This window comes from Ceratotherium simum, chromosome 12 (assembly GCF_057802395.1).
Source record: "Ceratotherium simum simum isolate JZ-2026a chromosome 12, ASM5780239v1, whole genome shotgun sequence".
Taxonomy (NCBI): Eukaryota; Metazoa; Chordata; class Mammalia; order Perissodactyla; family Rhinocerotidae; genus Ceratotherium; species Ceratotherium simum.
The window spans coordinates 2353740-2370252 of record NC_141911.1 but is presented as its reverse complement, the minus strand read 5'-3'; the positions used below and the strand labels follow the sequence as shown (position 1 = coordinate 2370252).

The window sequence follows — 16513 nt, the reverse complement described above, 5'->3', positions numbered from 1 at the left end:
CAGCCAAAGAACCTAGAAGGGTAGAGAAAAAGTTTTTTCCTCCCCTTGACACTGTGAAAGTTTTTTATAGATGTGATTAACATCTACAATCAGTTGTTTTTATGTAATGCTTACCCTCAATAATGTGGGTGGGACTGATCCAATCAATTGCAAGACGTTTAGAGCAGGACTGAGGTTTCCCTGAAGAAGTTCTGTCTGTGGACTGCAGCTTCAACTCCTGCCAGAGAGCTTCCAGCCTGTTTTCCTGATGACCTGTGCTGCAGATTTCAGACTTGCCTAGCCAGCTCCCATAACTGCATAAGCCAATTCCTTGTAATACATGCCCGACTAATACACCTGATGATGGATTATTTGGGTAGTTTCCAATTTTAGACTATTATGAATAAAAATGCTATGAACATTTGAGAGCAAGTTTTTGCATGGACATATGTTTTACTTTATCTTGGATAATTACCCAGGAGTGGAATTGCTGGATCATTTGGTAAGCATGTATTAAACTTTATGTGAAACTAAAACTATTTTCCAAATACCCACACCATTCTGCATTTCTGCCAGCAATGTGTATGAACTCCAGTTGCTCTACATCTTCGTCAACACTTGCCATTGTCAGTCTTCTGAATTTTAGCCATTCTAGTGGATGTATATAGTGACATCTCTTGTGTTTTTTATTTGTATTTCTTTGATGACAAGTGATGTTGAGTGTTTATTGGTTATTTGTGTATCTTTTTTTGAAAATACCTATTCAAATATTTTGTCCATTTTTAAATTGGGTTATTTTGAGTTATTCTTGTTATTGAGTTGTAGGAGTTCTTTATATATTTTGGATACCTGTTTTGTGTCCAATATACGTGTTCCGAAGATTTTTCACTCCTATCTATGGCTTGTCCTTTCATTATTTAAAATGGTATCTTTTGAAGAGCAGAAATTTAAAAATTTGATGGTGTCGAATAATTCCTTTTTCTTTTATGGCCCATGTTTTTGGTGTAGTAAGAAGTCTTTGCATAACCCAAGGTCATGGAAGTTTTCTCCTAAGTTTTCTTCTAGAAGTCTTGTGGTTTTAGCTTTTACATTTACATCTGTATTCCATTTGGAATTAATTTTTGTGTATGGTGTTAGGTAAGGGTTGAGATTGATTTCTTTCCCCCAAGTGAATATCCGGTTCCTCTAGTATCCTTTTTGGAAAAGACTATTCTTTCTCTATTCAATTACCTTGGCATTTCTGTTGAAAATCAATTAACCATACATGTCTATTTCTGGACTTTATTCTGTTCCATTGATCTATCTGTCTACCCTAGTGCCAACACCACATTGTTTTGATTACTGTAGCATTATGGTAAATCTTGAAATCAGGTAATTGAGTCCTCCAACTCTGTTCTTCTATTTCAAAAATGTTTTGGCTATTCCAGATTCTTTGCATTTTCACATAAATTTTAGAATCAGCTTATCAGTTTCTACAAAAAAGCCTTTTGGGATTTTTACTGGGATTTCATTGAGTGCACAGTTCAGTTTGGGGAGAGTTGACATCACAATTTTGGGTCATCCAATCCATGAACATGTTATAATCTCTCCATTTATTTAGATCTTTAATTTTCCTCAGCAATGTTTTATAGTGTGCGGGTCTGGCACATATCTTGTTAAATTTATTTCAACGTATTTCATGTTTTTGGATGCTATAGGAAATAGTATATATTTTAAAATTTCATGTAATAGTTTATTTTTAGTATATAGAAATACAGTTGCTTTTTGTATACTGACTTTGTATTCTGTGATTTTGCTAAATTCACTTATTAGTTCCAGTAGCTTTTTTGTACCACAAATCATGACATCTGTGCATAAAGACAGTTTTACTTCTTCCTTTTTGATCTGTGTGCCTTTTATTTCTTTTTTGTGCCTATAGGCATATCTCAGAGACATTGCGGGTTCAGTTCTAGACAACTGCAATAAAGTGAATATCATAATAAAGCAAGTCACACCAATTTTTGGTTTCCGAGTGCAGATAAAAGTTGTATTTACACTATACTGTAGTCTATTAAGTGTGCAATAGCATTATGTCTTAAAAAACAATGTACATACATTAAAAAATACTTTATTGCTAAAAAATGCTAACCATCATCTGAGCCTTCAGTGAGTTGAAATCTTTTTGCTGGTGGAGGGTCTTGTAAAAAATGCAGTATCTGTGAAGCACAATACAATGCAGTGCAATAAAACAAGCTATGCCTGCATTTGCTCTGGTGAGGACCTCAGGTACAACGTGGAATGAAAATAGTAAGAATAGGCATCCTTTCCTTGTTCTTGATCTTACGGGAAACAGTCTTTCACCTTTAAGTATGCTGTTGGTGGTAGCTTTTTCATAGATGTCTTTTAACAGGTTAAGAATGTTTGTATTCCTAGTTTTCTGAGAATTTTTATCATAAATAGGTACTGAATTTTGTCATGTGTTATTTACCTATTGAGACAATCAGCTTTTTCTTTGTTTATATGGTGAATTACATTGATTTTTTTGTGTTAAATCAACCTTGCATTCCTAGAATCAATCCCACTTAGTCATAATATACTATCCTTTTTATGTATTCTTGCATTTGAATCGCTTATATTTTGTTAAGGATTTTTGCATTACTGTTCATGAGGGATATCAGTCTAAAGAGTTGTTCTTTGTTTTAATGTGTTTGTCTGGTTTTGGTATCAAGGAAGTGCTTGTTTCATAAAGTAACTGGAAGTTCTCTTTTATTTTCTGATTTTTTCGTGCATTCTCAGGTGCTCTGCCTGCAAGCACAGGGCAGTCTCCTTGGAGCACATTTCCATTCAGGCTCACCAAGCTCTCTGCCCTCATCCCCATACTGTCCCATGCTTCCTTTGCCTTGATTCCGTTGCTGCTCTATTCTGGACCCTGGGACTCCTACTAGAATCTTCTTTCATTTACTCTCCACATCCAACTGCGTCACAAAGTCCTGTTGATTCCAAACCCCTCCCTTGGCCCACTCCCCTATTTCTCAACTCTCTCCCCACAGCCCTTGTTTTGGTTCAAATCCTTATTACCCACTAGCTAGTGGGTAAACGAAGATTGGTCATCAGGCTGCTTTGCAAAGTGGCCGCTGCAAACTTAAGGCTTTTAGGATCAAATTCCAACCTTTTGTGCCCCACCCCTCATCCTGACATGTATAGGGCTGCCCTCTCCCTCCAGCCAGGCTATTTTTGCAACTCCTAGAAAGGTCCAAGGCGTTTCATGCCACAGTGTTTCTGCACTGCCTGAGTGTTCTGCCCTGCCTTCCGATTCCGCTCGGGGGCTCCTCCTTCACACCACCAGAGCAGGTGGGGTGCGCAGTCATCACCCTCTTCAGCCTGTGTGCCCCCTCGACCGAGTTCTTCCCAGCCGAAGACCCGGTCCTGGAACAGTGCCTCCCGACTACCGCCGCGGACGAGGCCACGTGTGTGAGCTCGAACCTCTACCGGGCACCCGGCTCGGTGAGGGTCCGAGGGCCGCCGCAGGCCAATCCGGCCTTGCCGGACAAGAACGCTCCGACCACCACAGAGACGCCGCACCCTTCTTCCAGCCGCAACACCGCAGGCCGGGCGGAGGCGGAGGCGGAGGCGCGGCGACGGAGCGAGCCCGTGTGCGCAAACGCGACGAGGACGGCAGGAACGCGCGGAACCACTTCCGGGGCGCGGCGGCTTGTCGGGGGAGTCCTGCCGGGGCGCGGGTGAATCCTTGCCCTCGTTCCTTCGCAGGGTCGGGGGGACGGTTCAGCTGCTTCTGCTCTTTTCTTTCTGGTAGAGGCGTATGGCAACGATGTGAGTTTCACCCGCCCAACCAGGCAGCCGGGGCGCTCTCTGCAGGGGTGTCACCCCAGTTAGGTCCAGCTGTCTCCACTCTCCCCACGCCCCAGAAACACGTCCTTTTCATTCCTCACGATCTTTGTCGTCCGGTCCCGGCTCATAAGGAGCACATTTTGGTTGCTGAGATGGGGAAGAAATGGGGTTAGGAATACCTCACATGAACGTGTGAGTAGGCCGTAAGACATAGGGACAGGAGGGGAGACCTGAGAGAGAGTGGGGCTCTCCCTTGGGTCTTGAGAAGGGGAGGTGGGCAGAAGGCATGGCGTTTAGACTGAGAAGAAAGGGTTCTGCAGACTGGGAAAAGGCACGAGGTGGGACGGGGAGCCAGCGAGGGCAGTGGCCGCGTCTAGTTGAATGGCAGGCTGCAGCTGGTCGGTAAAGCTTATAACTTGATTTGCTTTGTGACACGTGTCCCAGACTGCAGTGTTAAAGAGTGGGGAACTGGTTTTCTGATAAACAGAAATGATAATAGCCTGCTGTTCTTAAAATGAAAAGTGGTTTAATTTCCATTAATTTCCCAGTTGAATTAATTCAGCCTTGAGAGGATGCTGTCCCTTCATTATAATCAGTCTTGAAGAGCTGAGGAGAGATGGCTTGGTTTTCTGACTCTGAGACTACTGCTCTTACATTCCCCCACCCTTTTACTATCAGACTCTGTATATGGCCCCTCTGAGCTTTACATAAAGCCTGATCTATTGTTCCACTAATCAGTTTTTATCCTGAGTTTGGTTGTCCTCCACACCTTGAATCCAGACATGCATGGACTTGCTTAATTTGTTATCCGATAGCAGGGATTAGGAGATTCCCCATTTGTCACTTTTCATTCCTTTGTAGCCTAATAATGGGATGGTTTGGGCCATGTAGGTGATGCTGTATGCTTAAGTCTGAGTTGTCTGTCTTCATGGTTATCAAGCAGAATTTAAAATATAATTGTGTATGGTGCTTGTTAAGTACTGTTCACTATGTTTTGGAGTCAGTTTGTACTGTTGAGGGATCTTACACAGAAAAGTGGCAATGAATTTGCCGTGCAAATGATGTTTTTTGCTTTTCTTTTGCGTTTCCTTTTCTGTTGCTGACTCTCAAAAAGGTGTCTGGCCTATAGTGGATGCTAAGTATTTGACAAATGAACACACAGCAGCAGTCAGGCTGTCCTGAAAACCATAGGGTTTGCTGAGGAAGAGGAATAATGTTCCAAGCTTGATTCCATTCTCCATTCTGATGATCTACTGTCTGGCAGCTGATTTGTTTAGTTGACCCATTGCTCCTGAAATACACCGAAGTGGCTGACTAGTGAATTCCACGGTATCTAAGAATCCCGATAGATGTAATGGACAAGCGACAGAGGCAAGAATCCTCTTAGACATTATCTAGCACCTAGCTGGCAGTTGTATTAATTATGACTGGTGAGTACCTTATTATCTTTTCAACTTTATTTTTAAAATATTTAAAGAACTAGGCCTTTTAAACAGTTATAATCATTTACATTTTTCAAGGCCTTGTCATCAGATTTATGGCTTTTGCAGGTTCCCTGTAATTATCTTTGCTTACTTTTTTGCTTTCGCACTTTGGCAGCATTATATGGCAACTTAGGTTAGTTTGTAGATCAGGCAAAAACCTTGGGTGGGCAGAGGGTTGGCTGGTGGCAAATAGGCTATAGAAAGGTGTTTTGGCTCTCTAGATTCAATTCATGTTACCCCATGATTAAGAATATTTTGGACGGTGGTCTGTTTCTGCACTTGGTTGAAATTTCATAAGGTACTAGAACATCTGTCTACTTGGGGGAAAAAGAAACAAGTTCTTACAAGTAAGTTCATGTTTGCAGAATATAAAACTATTATTTCTTAGTGGGTTGTCACTGGTCATTAGAAAATTGACACTCAGCTTCAAGTCCTTTCTTCTTAAAATCTAAAAACCTGAAATTTGATTTCAGGGCCTGGGCCAAAACCCTTCTTTCTTTGTCTGATTTATACTTGAGCGGGAATAGATAACCTTTATTTGGGCAGAGCCAACAAAACAGACACATACATACATAATGCAATTTAATAATCTGCAGTAAAGACTTTAGGTGTTTTGTCAACATAAGTTACAGTTTGTGTCAGGAAACACTGTCTAAAACCACTTGACATGGTGACCATAGTGCCCAGGATATTCTAGAAACCAATAAACTCATGTTTTAACTGAATACAACCTCCATATGATTTCCTGGGGAAAGCAAAGTTTAAAGATAAGTGGCTTTCACATTTTTTAGGTTGAATCATGTGAAATTGCTGATAATTAACCAGAAAAGGTGGCTATTTTTTGGGTGCCCCCCTTATAACTGTCAATTAAGAAAGGAACAGCTTCACTGTTTAACAAGCCCCAAGTGGCTGTGGAAGACTGTAACTGTGGCATTTGGGCATGACTGGACTGCACTGAGGAGACCACCACCTCTGGTGAGTTTCTTGCCTCTGACATTGTTTTTGTGGAAGGGCAGGGAGGGGTCTGGGATTTTGCTGATCAGTCAGCATCTCAGGATAGTTGGAGGAGAGGGAGTTCTTCAAGTACCTGTGAGAAAGTTTTTTGTCTTATTTACTACAGAATTAGAATTCAAGGTCACTGGAACATGTGACTGGAGTGTTTTGTGTATTAATGATGCCTACCATTTTATATTTCTATTAGGCTTAGAGACACACGTGGCTAAGATGAATCAATTGTATTTGCCTTTGAAATAACTTGGGACCAAAGAAGGTACCCAGAAGACCGAAACAGCAGACACAGGTAGCAGTACCTCTAGATAAGGTGGACAAGAGTGGTGCTCTAGGGCCTGTGATTTACTGGACATAAGCACATCACAGTGTTCCTGACAGTAACTTCCCTTCCCTGGGTACTACACAGTAGAGGAATGACAGGTAGTCCCTGTTAACTAAATAGTGCTCTTCATTTGATAATTCTGGCCCACTGAGTCTGCAAAGTATGTTAGGGGATAACAATTATTCTTAAACTTGTCAAGGTCTAGTGAATGAATCCCAGCCCACATTAGAGGAGCAGATGTCAGAATATTAATAAAACTGGACTTTCTGCAATTATTACTTCTCTGCTTGTTGCCATGTTATTACCTGAAAACTAGTAAAGAAGGAGAGTGGCTTCACTTTTATAGCTGTGGACAACAGCAAAAATACTTTGCAGACCTCACGGGCCAGAATTATCAAATGAAGAACACTACAGTTACCGGGGACTGCTGCTCATCCCCATACTATGTAGTACCTAGGTATAAGAGAACTTAATTGCCAGGAACATTGACAAGTATTAAGATACATATTTTGTTGTCAACTAAACCAATCATACTTTTAAAAGAAATTGAGTCAGACTTAGTCCAATGAGAAACAAGCTAATTTGAAAAGGTTGAGGGATCCCTGTCATCCACTGGCTTTTAAGAATGGATGTTTCAAACGTCTTCATGGTTTAGAGTGGGACGTGTCCCTGCAGACACACTAGACTTGACTGCTGAAACCAGGTCAGTAGAAACCATTAAAGTTTATTGGCGGTCACAATGCTTACACTGTATGCGGCAAACACCCTTACAAGTCTATCCGCAACCTGATCACGCAAGGAAGGATTCACCACACAGTCGCCAGAGGAGAAGAAAAAAAAACGAACAGGCTTGTTTCTGGGGGTAGAGGAGAGAAAAAAATGTAAAACCTAATTGATGAGTGTCCCATGGGCAAGAGCTGAACTAGAGATGCGTACAACTAGCAGCAACAATTGTGGAAAAAGTACAAGGCAAGTAGCTTTCTCCATTAATTTTCCTCTGTAGATTAATTTTTTTTTATATTCAAAACATTTATTATGGTTTTCATTTTATAAAAATGTATATTTTTAAAGGGGTAGGAGAATGTTAAATACTTCATGCCAGGCAGACCTTGTTATTAAGAACCCCTCCACTGTAGTAACAACTTGCTCCAGTTCATACATTCACGAGTGCAGGGTACATATATAAATATCCACACGCACACCTCCACACACACTGCCTCAAGGGCTGGGGAAGACTAAAAGTTGTTGGCCACACGCAGTTGGGCCTCTGGTGGACTCATCTAAATTGCTCACCAGAATAGCAGTGGGCCGAACTCCTTCTCTCTGGTCTCCACCTTAACAGAGACCAAGAGCCCTAAATCATAGAGTTACATCCGACTTTTAAAAGCGAGAGGCATCTGTCTGGGGTTGAGGGTAAGCCAAGTGGGAAAAAGGATGAAGCCAAGAACACCAAACAGTTTTAGCTGGAGTTGTCTGTCACTGCAAGAGGCCAAGGGACCTAGGGCAGCATCTACGGCTGAAGGGGAGGGACGGTGCTCTGCATGGCTTAGAGTTCCTAATAACAAGGGTAATACAGTAACAGGAAGTGATAATTTTGGGGGCAAGGAAAGGGCAATAAGAAAAAATATACATTTGGAATTTTTACTTTTTTTTGCCTCTCTACACTGTGTCACTAAATATATCTCTGCACGTTCACACATCCTTGTCCAGTAAAGCTTCAGGCCACCATAATACACATTTTTTCCTCACTCGCATACACAACCCCTCACGTCAGCATTGGTGCACTAGACTCTGTAAAAATTTTTCAGTCACACTTTTTGTTTTTAAACTTGAGTCAATATAAACCTTGTTCAAAATGTTATGAAAAAATGTACATGTTTATACAAGGCAGGTTGTGGCAGGACACTGGGGGTTCTCCCCCCTTGGGTGGCCCCAGGAGGAGGGGGCTGGAGTCTCACACATTTGTGTCTCTATCTCCTCCCACCACCCTTCCTACCCAATCCCCCAAGAACCAGCAGCGCCCTGCCCCCTAGTGAGTGCACTCACACCCCTATTCCCTGGGGAAGTAGCTAGTTGACCATTGCCATTTTCCCCACACCCCTGGAGACGGAGCCAGGATCAGCCAGGCCCTCTCCCTTGTAATTGCTCGCCCCTCTGGGCCAGACCAAAGGGACGCTGCTCTGTACAGGTAGGGTCCAAGGAGGTGTCAGCTCATCATATCATTGCTATTCACGCCATAAGTGGAATTCTTCATCGAGTCGTTGACTTCTCGACGGAATGCAGACAGGTTCTGGGTGAACCTACAGAGAGGATGCATGTAGGTTGTGGGAATAGGGTGGAAGGGAAAGGTCTCTGCCTAAAATGCTTCTAGCAGACAAGTAGCTACTGAGAGACAGAATGTGTGAATTGATGGGTTCTGTTTCTAAGGTCAGTTAATCTCAGTCTTAAGACATTAAGGGAAAATTGGGCTAGTTTTGTGCTCCTTTTTACCTGACAACTTCATGGCAGGTCTCGAGATCTGGTCAAATCTGGGGCTTGAGGGCCACCTTGGGCTCATGGCAGCACAAAAGGAATCTTACTGACAGAGGTGGGAAGTAATCGTCACAAAGTGAGGGCAGGAAGAGATTGAAGCTATCTCATTTCTTATTGCCAAGAGACCTATGGTATAGAGCTTTGCTGTCCAATATGGTAGCCACTAGCCACATACGGCTATTGAGCACTTGCACTGTGCCCAGTGCAACTAAGGAACTGAATCAAATTAAATTTAAAATTCAGTGCCCCAATCGCACCCTAATTAATTTAAAATGCCCTATTTTAAATTAACTAAAATTAAATAAAATTTAAAAATTAATTTAGAAAAGCCTGATATTCAATTCAGTTATTGAACAACTTCTAAGTATGTTTGGAACAACTTGAGTATGGGAATCTACTTTGTCAACTGTAAATTTTATGAAATCTAAATACAAATCAAGTACTTCCAATGAAAATTTAGCATCTGAATTGAGATGCCCTGTTAAGTGTAAAATACACAGGATCTTGAAGACTTAGTACAATGAAAAGAACGTTAAAATTCTCAATTTTTAAATATTAATTTAAAATATTGATAATATTTTGGATACACTGGGTTAAATAAAATGAATTTTGTCTGTTTCTTTTTACCTTTTTTAATGTGGTTACTAGAAAATTTAAAATTACTTATGTGGTTTGCTTTTCCACTGGACAGCACTGCTTTAGATGGCCACTAAAAGACTTCTAAGGAATTTCCCTTGTCTCAATGATTTGAAAAATAACAATTGCCTAGGATTTCTTTGCAGGACCCTCCTCTACACTCACCTGTCTCTGTTTTTCGTAAGAAGATTTCGCTCAATGCCTTCCATCAGGTTTTCGAAACACAGATGCATAGCCTGCTGCTTCTCTGGTGGCTGGCTGTTCACGATACTGTTCCTTAGGTCAGAAAAATACTGTGGGGTAAGGAGTGAGAGAGGGTAAGAAGAGAAGATGGGGAAATGCAGATTAGCCCTCCACAATCTGCAGGGTTGAAGGAATGTTCTTCTCCGAGAAGAAATGGAATATCTACTAAAATTGGATACCCTTTTTTGTGCAAGCAAGTACTTGTAAAATAATATATCTTTATCTTACTTAAAAATCAAGAATTTTAAATTTGTAGGGGCCAGCCCAGTGGCGCAAGCGGTTAAGTGCGCGCACCCTGCTGCGGTGGCCCGGGGTTCGCCGGTTCGGATCGTGGGCGCGTACCGATGCACTGCTTGTCAAGCCATGCTGTGGCAGCACCCCATATGAAGTGGAGGAAGATGAGCATGGATGTTAGCCCACTGCCAGTCTTCCTCAGCAAAAAGAGGAGGATTGGCGGATGTTAGCTCAGGGCCGATCTTCCTCAAAAATAAATAAATAAATAAATTTGTAAACACTATAAGGGTCATTTGGTCCAGATTCTTCTTTTACAGGAATATGTCGACTTATTTATGTTTGTTTATGGCAGAGCTGGAACTAGAACTTAGGTCTTAGGTGCTCTGATCTCCAGGTATATTCTCTCCTTCTAACACTTCCTCATCCTTTACCTTTTTCTGAACTGCCACATGTGCTGACTTCTAACAGTTAAACGATGATGTGTTATTCGAAGCATAAAAAGGACAGGCTCAGAAATGGGCCATTTTCCCTCTGTTTCACCACTGTGGGGTGTTTCTGTAAGTATTTTTCACAGTGCCCTGGAAAATGATAGCCAAATGCATGAGTACTCCTGCTTTTGGCTCTAGGCACCAGGGAGCTGGCTCTCTTACCTTCTCATTAAGTAGTATCAAGCCAAGTAGGGGTCGGGACATAGACCACTGGTTCCTACAGTCTTCAAAGATGATGATGTTCAGCACCGTTGACAGCATCTGGAAATGGAGAATCTGAGGCAGTGACTTGGTTTGTGGCTACCCAAGATATAAGTACAGATTCCAAACAGAGTTTATTAGGTTGAAGGCTTTCTCTGTCTGGGGTAAAGCAGACAGTTTAGGAAGCTTCATTTTAATCTTCTATTATTACAAGACAAGTTTTTCTTCTAAGGTATTTCCTTTTCTGTTCTTTAAATTGGTTTGATAATTCACTTAAAAATGGACCTTTCCAGTTCACCCTGATTTTTGTGGGGAATGGGATGGGTCAAGCAAATGATTACAGTAGGCAAAATCACTTCGTACTCTATCTCCCAGGTGCTTGTCTCAGAGGAGATAGCTTTATAACATTTTGAGGATGTGATGGGAATGTGAATTATTTCACTGTTTCTTTAGAGAACAATGTAGACAAAGATGAGACTGGTTAAAATATTATTGGCTAAAATCTAAATAATTCCACCAATCCCATTTCTTTGCCTATTTTTATCTAGTATATTTTTGCAAATCTTATTGTTGAAAAGACGCGTACAAATAGAACGATGGCAAGCATGTGGTTTGATGTCTGTGTGGTCAGTTATTTCCTTTTGTCCTGCATTCTTATTCCCATTCTGGTGGGAAGCTTTACAGCTGGATACTGCTAACTCATGCCCCATTTATGGCAATGGGTGAGCAAAGTCACTGTCATGGAAGGGGGATAGTGCTCATGGGACAGGCCCAATGAAGGCACGGAGCTTGGTGTGACACTCAACAATTCACTACAGCCAAGACATGGAAGCAACCCAAGTGTCCCTCAACTTATTGGATAAAGAAGATGTGGTGTGTGTACACACACACACACACACACACCATGGAATACTACTCAGCCATAAAAAAACACAAAATCGTCCCATTTGCAACAACATGGATGGACCTGGAGGGTATTATGTTAAGCGAAATACGCCAGAAAGAGAAAGATAAACACTGCATGAAGATAAACCAACACATGGACAGACAGAACTGTTTGGTGGTTAGCAGGGGCAAGGGGGGTGGGGGGGGTGAGCACAAGGGGTGGAGGGATGCATTTATATGGTGACTGAAAAACAATGATGTACAACAAAAATTTCACACACACACAAAACAATTCAGCACCTGATTTTTTTCATATTTTCTATATCCAGTGATTACTCAGCCAACTCAAAATCCATTGCAATTTTAAGGCGTAAAATTTACCTTGGCGGCATTAACCTGGTGAGATGTTAGTCAGACTCATCTTGCTTCACCTCCCATCTCTTTCAGGTTCTTCCACTGTAGGACACCTGACACTGCCTCCTAACCCTCATGTTCCTTACCTGCTGGATCATCTCTGGATGCTGCTGCATAATATGCAGAAAGCGGTCACTCTCCTGGTTCAGGGGCGTCGTCCTCTTCTTGGTGCTACGTGACAGCTGCTTGAAGAGATACGTCACAATGTGGTCCAGGCAGGAGCAGCAGCCTGTGCACACCATGGTATCTGGGACAAAGGAGGACAGGGGTGGAACAGAGCAGGAACAGGTGGAGTAGAGCTGCTGATGACTTGGGCAAACATGGATTGCCCTCAGCTGAGATCCCACAGAGGTACCCAGTCAGACTGGGAATTGTGGCCATTTCAGCCAAGGCCACTGCTTGGGATGCTTCCTGTTAACTTCTCACCTTCATCATATAGCAAGGCCCAATTCTAAGTTGGAAAGTGAGTGTGTGATAATAGACAATATAAATAAATAAATATTGAAATTATTGACTCAATGTGGTGTGGACATATGTCTTCTGCCTAGTGGTTCAAGTTCAGCATGCTCCGCTTTGGTGGCCCAGGTTTGGTTCCTGGGTACAGAACTACACCACTCGTCTTTCAGTAGCCATGCTGTGGCGGCAGCTCACATAGAAGAACCAGAAGGACCTACAACTAGAATATACAACTATGTATTGGGGCTTTGGGGAGAAAACAGAAAAGAGAGAGGAAGATTGGCAACAGATGTTAGCTCAGGGCAAATCTTGCCCAGCAAAAAAAAAAAAAAAAAAGTTTACATATAGCAAGTACTTCTATTGTGTCAGATATTGTGCTAAGGACTTTATAGGTATTATCTTATTTATCCTCTTCAGAACTCTAGGAGGCAGGTGTTCCATTTTATAAATGAGTAAATCAAAGTGTGAAGAGGTTATGTGACTCGCCTCAAGATCACACTGCTAATAACTGGAAGAGCTGTGATTAAAATCCAAGCAGTCTGAGTTGTGAGCCTATACTCTGAGTTACCTGGGTGATGTCAGTAAGCACAGCTTAACATAGCTATCAACATCTTGTTTGTTAGAGTGGGGTACTGTATTCTTTGTTTATCTCCAAAACATCTCGGAGGGATTATGGGGCAGGGAGCTGCAGACTCGTCTCTGCATTTTACCAAGGTGGCACTGCAGCACAGCCTGTGGAAAAAGCTCTGACTAGGTGAGGTACAGGCCAGAGCACTAACGGATGAACCCTTACAGAGTAAACCATTGTTTCCGTTTACATAGAGGCCCCTCTATTTTTGAGAAGCTATAAAACAGCCTTCCAAAGCATGGTCTGATACCTTGGCTAGACTGTCCTAGATATATGGCTATGCACTCCGCTGGAAGTAATACATAAAAAAGAAGTGGCACAGAGGTGTGGACAACTCACCACAGTAGACAACCCAAAAGTCATTCTATGTGCATTTGCAATATGTCATGATTATTTTACAGCTGTCTTCCTATTTATGTTTTGCTCAGCCCAACATAAAAATGTATTTTATTCTCTGAACCCATACACACCTACTTAGATTGCTAGAAGGCAGCCTAGGAACAAAATGGTTGACAAGAACCAGCTGGAGTAGGATGGAAAAATTTACGGAGCTAGCTGAGTAAAGCCCTTCCACAGCTTCTACTGTCCTCAGGATAGACTCCAAACACCCTGATATGGCTTAAGGGCCCCCTTTGTGATCTCTAGATTTCTCCCGCCTATCTATCTAGCTTCACTTCATTCCTCTCCTCTTCTGCACGAGTGTGCCAGCCACCTGGATTTCCCAATGCTTTCTTGCCCCTGGGTGCTAGCACTTGTGGTTCCTACTGCTAGGAAGCCTCCTCCACTAACCTGATAAGGCCTGTTCAGCTTTCAGGTTTACACTCTGATACCAAGTCTTCCAGCCAGCTTTCCTTGACCCTACCTCCTCAAAACCAGGAGCTGAGGTATTCTTCCTGGGAGCTCCCACAGCACTTCGTACTCACCCCCACCATAGTGTGTAAGTAGGTAAGTGTGGTCAACAGGCTGTTGTCTGTTTCATCCACTAGATAAAAGGCTCCTAAAGGGCAGGGACTAGTGTTATTAATTACTGTATCCTTAGTGCCTAACACAGTGCCTGGTCCTTAGGAGGGGACCAGCAAGTATCTGCTGGATGAGAATGTACCCATGAGTCATGTACTCTGTTGTTAGGGCCAACTCCCCAAAGTAGTAATCATATTGGATATGGGGCAAGTATCTCCCTTTTTGTTTAGTTAAGTCGTAAAAAGAAACCAACCAACCCAGGGGCTTACCAAGTGCAGTAAGTCCTTCAGAAATGGAAGAGAGAATATACATGATGACATGAGGTTCCAGGCTTGCAATAAAGTTCATGTGGTCCTGGGTCAGGACTTCCAGTAGTGAATAATAAGACTGGCTGAGCTTGGGGTAATCCTGTGGGAGAAGAGGAGGATAAAAATCAGCTTTGGCGCTGTGTACCCCTGCATGCAAGGAGCCAAGACCTTAAATAAAATAGCTTAGTTCCCTTCAGATGTGAAGACAAAAGGCCTAGTTGGAGCTAGCTTATAGTTCTCAGAGAAACATTCAATCATGATCTCAGGGAAAAAAAAGACAACAGGATGAGGGCCCTGGAGCCTGTCAATGAAGCTTAAGGCTTACCAGGAGATCACTGTGGGGAATAGAGAGGAGCAGCTTGATGAAGGTCTGTAGAGCATTGTCCAGGGCATCGTCTCCATAGAGACGGAAGACTCCAAAATTGACATAACTCCCACTGAGAGCAGCCTTTAGCATGGAGAAGCAGATGGAGATGCCCTTGAGCTTCAGTGCATACACCTGATCCTTTGGGACCTCTCCTAGTGTCAGGATGCGATTGCCTGAGTAGACATGTGATATATATATATTTATTCAACCACATTATAGTTGATAGTTTACATACCAACTCAACCCTCCTACTCCAAAGGCCCTCGGTGCCAGTTGGCACTGTAATACAAATGTTATGAGCAACACAGCATGCCTTGACAGTGCTGTCCCGGCCACTGCCAGGGCTAGCCTGAGATCCAGACGGCATACAGTATGGTGATGGAGCTGGAATTCACTTCCAGGGTTATGTTCCTCTAAAGAACCTACCATACATTGTTATCATCTTGCTGGTTTCTCTGAAGAGTAAGATGCCATTGGGGGAAGAAACATCAAACTGGAGTCGCTGGGATCTAACAGAGAGCACAGAAGGAGAAAAAGTCAGAGGCATGTTGCTGGAAGATTGCGGTACTTCAGGCTCTCATCTGAGTACCTCGGGTGATTCTTTTTGCACTAAGATGTGCAGATTACCTAGCCTAATGTGAAATAATCAAGTTAATCAAAGATATTTAACCACTGATACAGCTTATATCTTGAAGATCACCAAGCCAGATTCAAGTTCTGCTCAAACTGAAAATATTTAAAAAAATGAAGCAGCATCTATTTGGACAAGGGAAACAAAAGAAAAAATAAACAAGTGGGACTTCATCAGACTAAAGAGCTTCTGCAAGGCAAATGAAACCACGATCAAAATAAAAAGACAACCCACCAGCTGGGAGAAAATATTTGCAAATCATACATCTGACAAGGGGTTAATCTTGAACTCACACAACTGAACAACAAAAAAACAAACAACTCAATAAAAAAAGGGGCAGAGGATATGAACAGACATTTTTCCACGGAAGATACACAGATGGCCAATAGGCACCATGAAAAGATGTTCAACATCACTAACCATCAGGGAATGCAAATCAAAACTACACTAAGATATCATCTTACACCTCTCAGAATGGCTATAATCACCAAGACAAGAAATACCAAATGTTGGAGAGGTTGTGGAGAAAAGGGAACCCTCATTCACTGCTGGTGGGAATGCAAACTGGTGCAGCCTCTATGGAAAACAGTCTGGAGAGTTCTCAAAAAATTAAAAATAGAAATACCTTATGATCCAGCTATCCCACTACTGAGTATTTATCCAAAGAACCTGAAATCAACAATCTAAAGAGGCGTATGCACCCCTATGTTCACTGCAGCATTATTCACTATAGCCAAGAAGTGGAAGCAACCTAAGTGTCCCTCGACTGATGACTGGATAAAGAAGATGTGGTATATATATACAATGGACTACTACTCAGCCATAAAAAGACACAAAATCGTCTGATTTGCAACAACATGGATGGACCTAGAGGGTATTATGTTTAGTGAAATAAGCCAGACAGAG

General features: G+C 42.2%; 1 protein-coding gene and 1 long non-coding RNA gene across 3 annotated transcripts in view; one reads left to right on the top strand and one right to left on the bottom strand.

The window, feature by feature from the left end:
- The first annotated feature begins 3704 nt into the window (after positions 1 to 3704).
- Positions 3705 to 12400, top strand: LOC147915759 (uncharacterized). The gene is made up of 3 exons (XR_015553769.1): positions 3705 to 3789; positions 4922 to 5237; positions 12291 to 12400. It is a non-coding gene; the product is annotated as an uncharacterized LOC147915759 (long non-coding RNA).
- Positions 7329 to 16513, bottom strand: part of XPO7 (exportin 7) — a 40070-nt gene continuing 30885 nt past the window's right edge. For both annotated transcript variants that reach the window (XM_014796673.2, XM_004442320.3), the window contains exons 22-28: positions 15403 to 15485; positions 14935 to 15149; positions 14571 to 14709; positions 12344 to 12504; positions 10920 to 11018; positions 9958 to 10085; positions 7329 to 8924 (exon numbers count right to left, since the gene is read on the bottom strand). In XM_014796673.2, the coding sequence (XP_014652159.1) occupies positions 8831 to 8924; positions 9958 to 10085; positions 10920 to 11018; positions 12344 to 12504; positions 14571 to 14709; positions 14935 to 15149; positions 15403 to 15485 (919 nt within the window). In that variant the 3' untranslated portion in view covers positions 7329 to 8830. The remainder of the gene's footprint in view (positions 8925 to 9957; positions 10086 to 10919; positions 11019 to 12343; positions 12505 to 14570; positions 14710 to 14934; positions 15150 to 15402; positions 15486 to 16513) is intronic.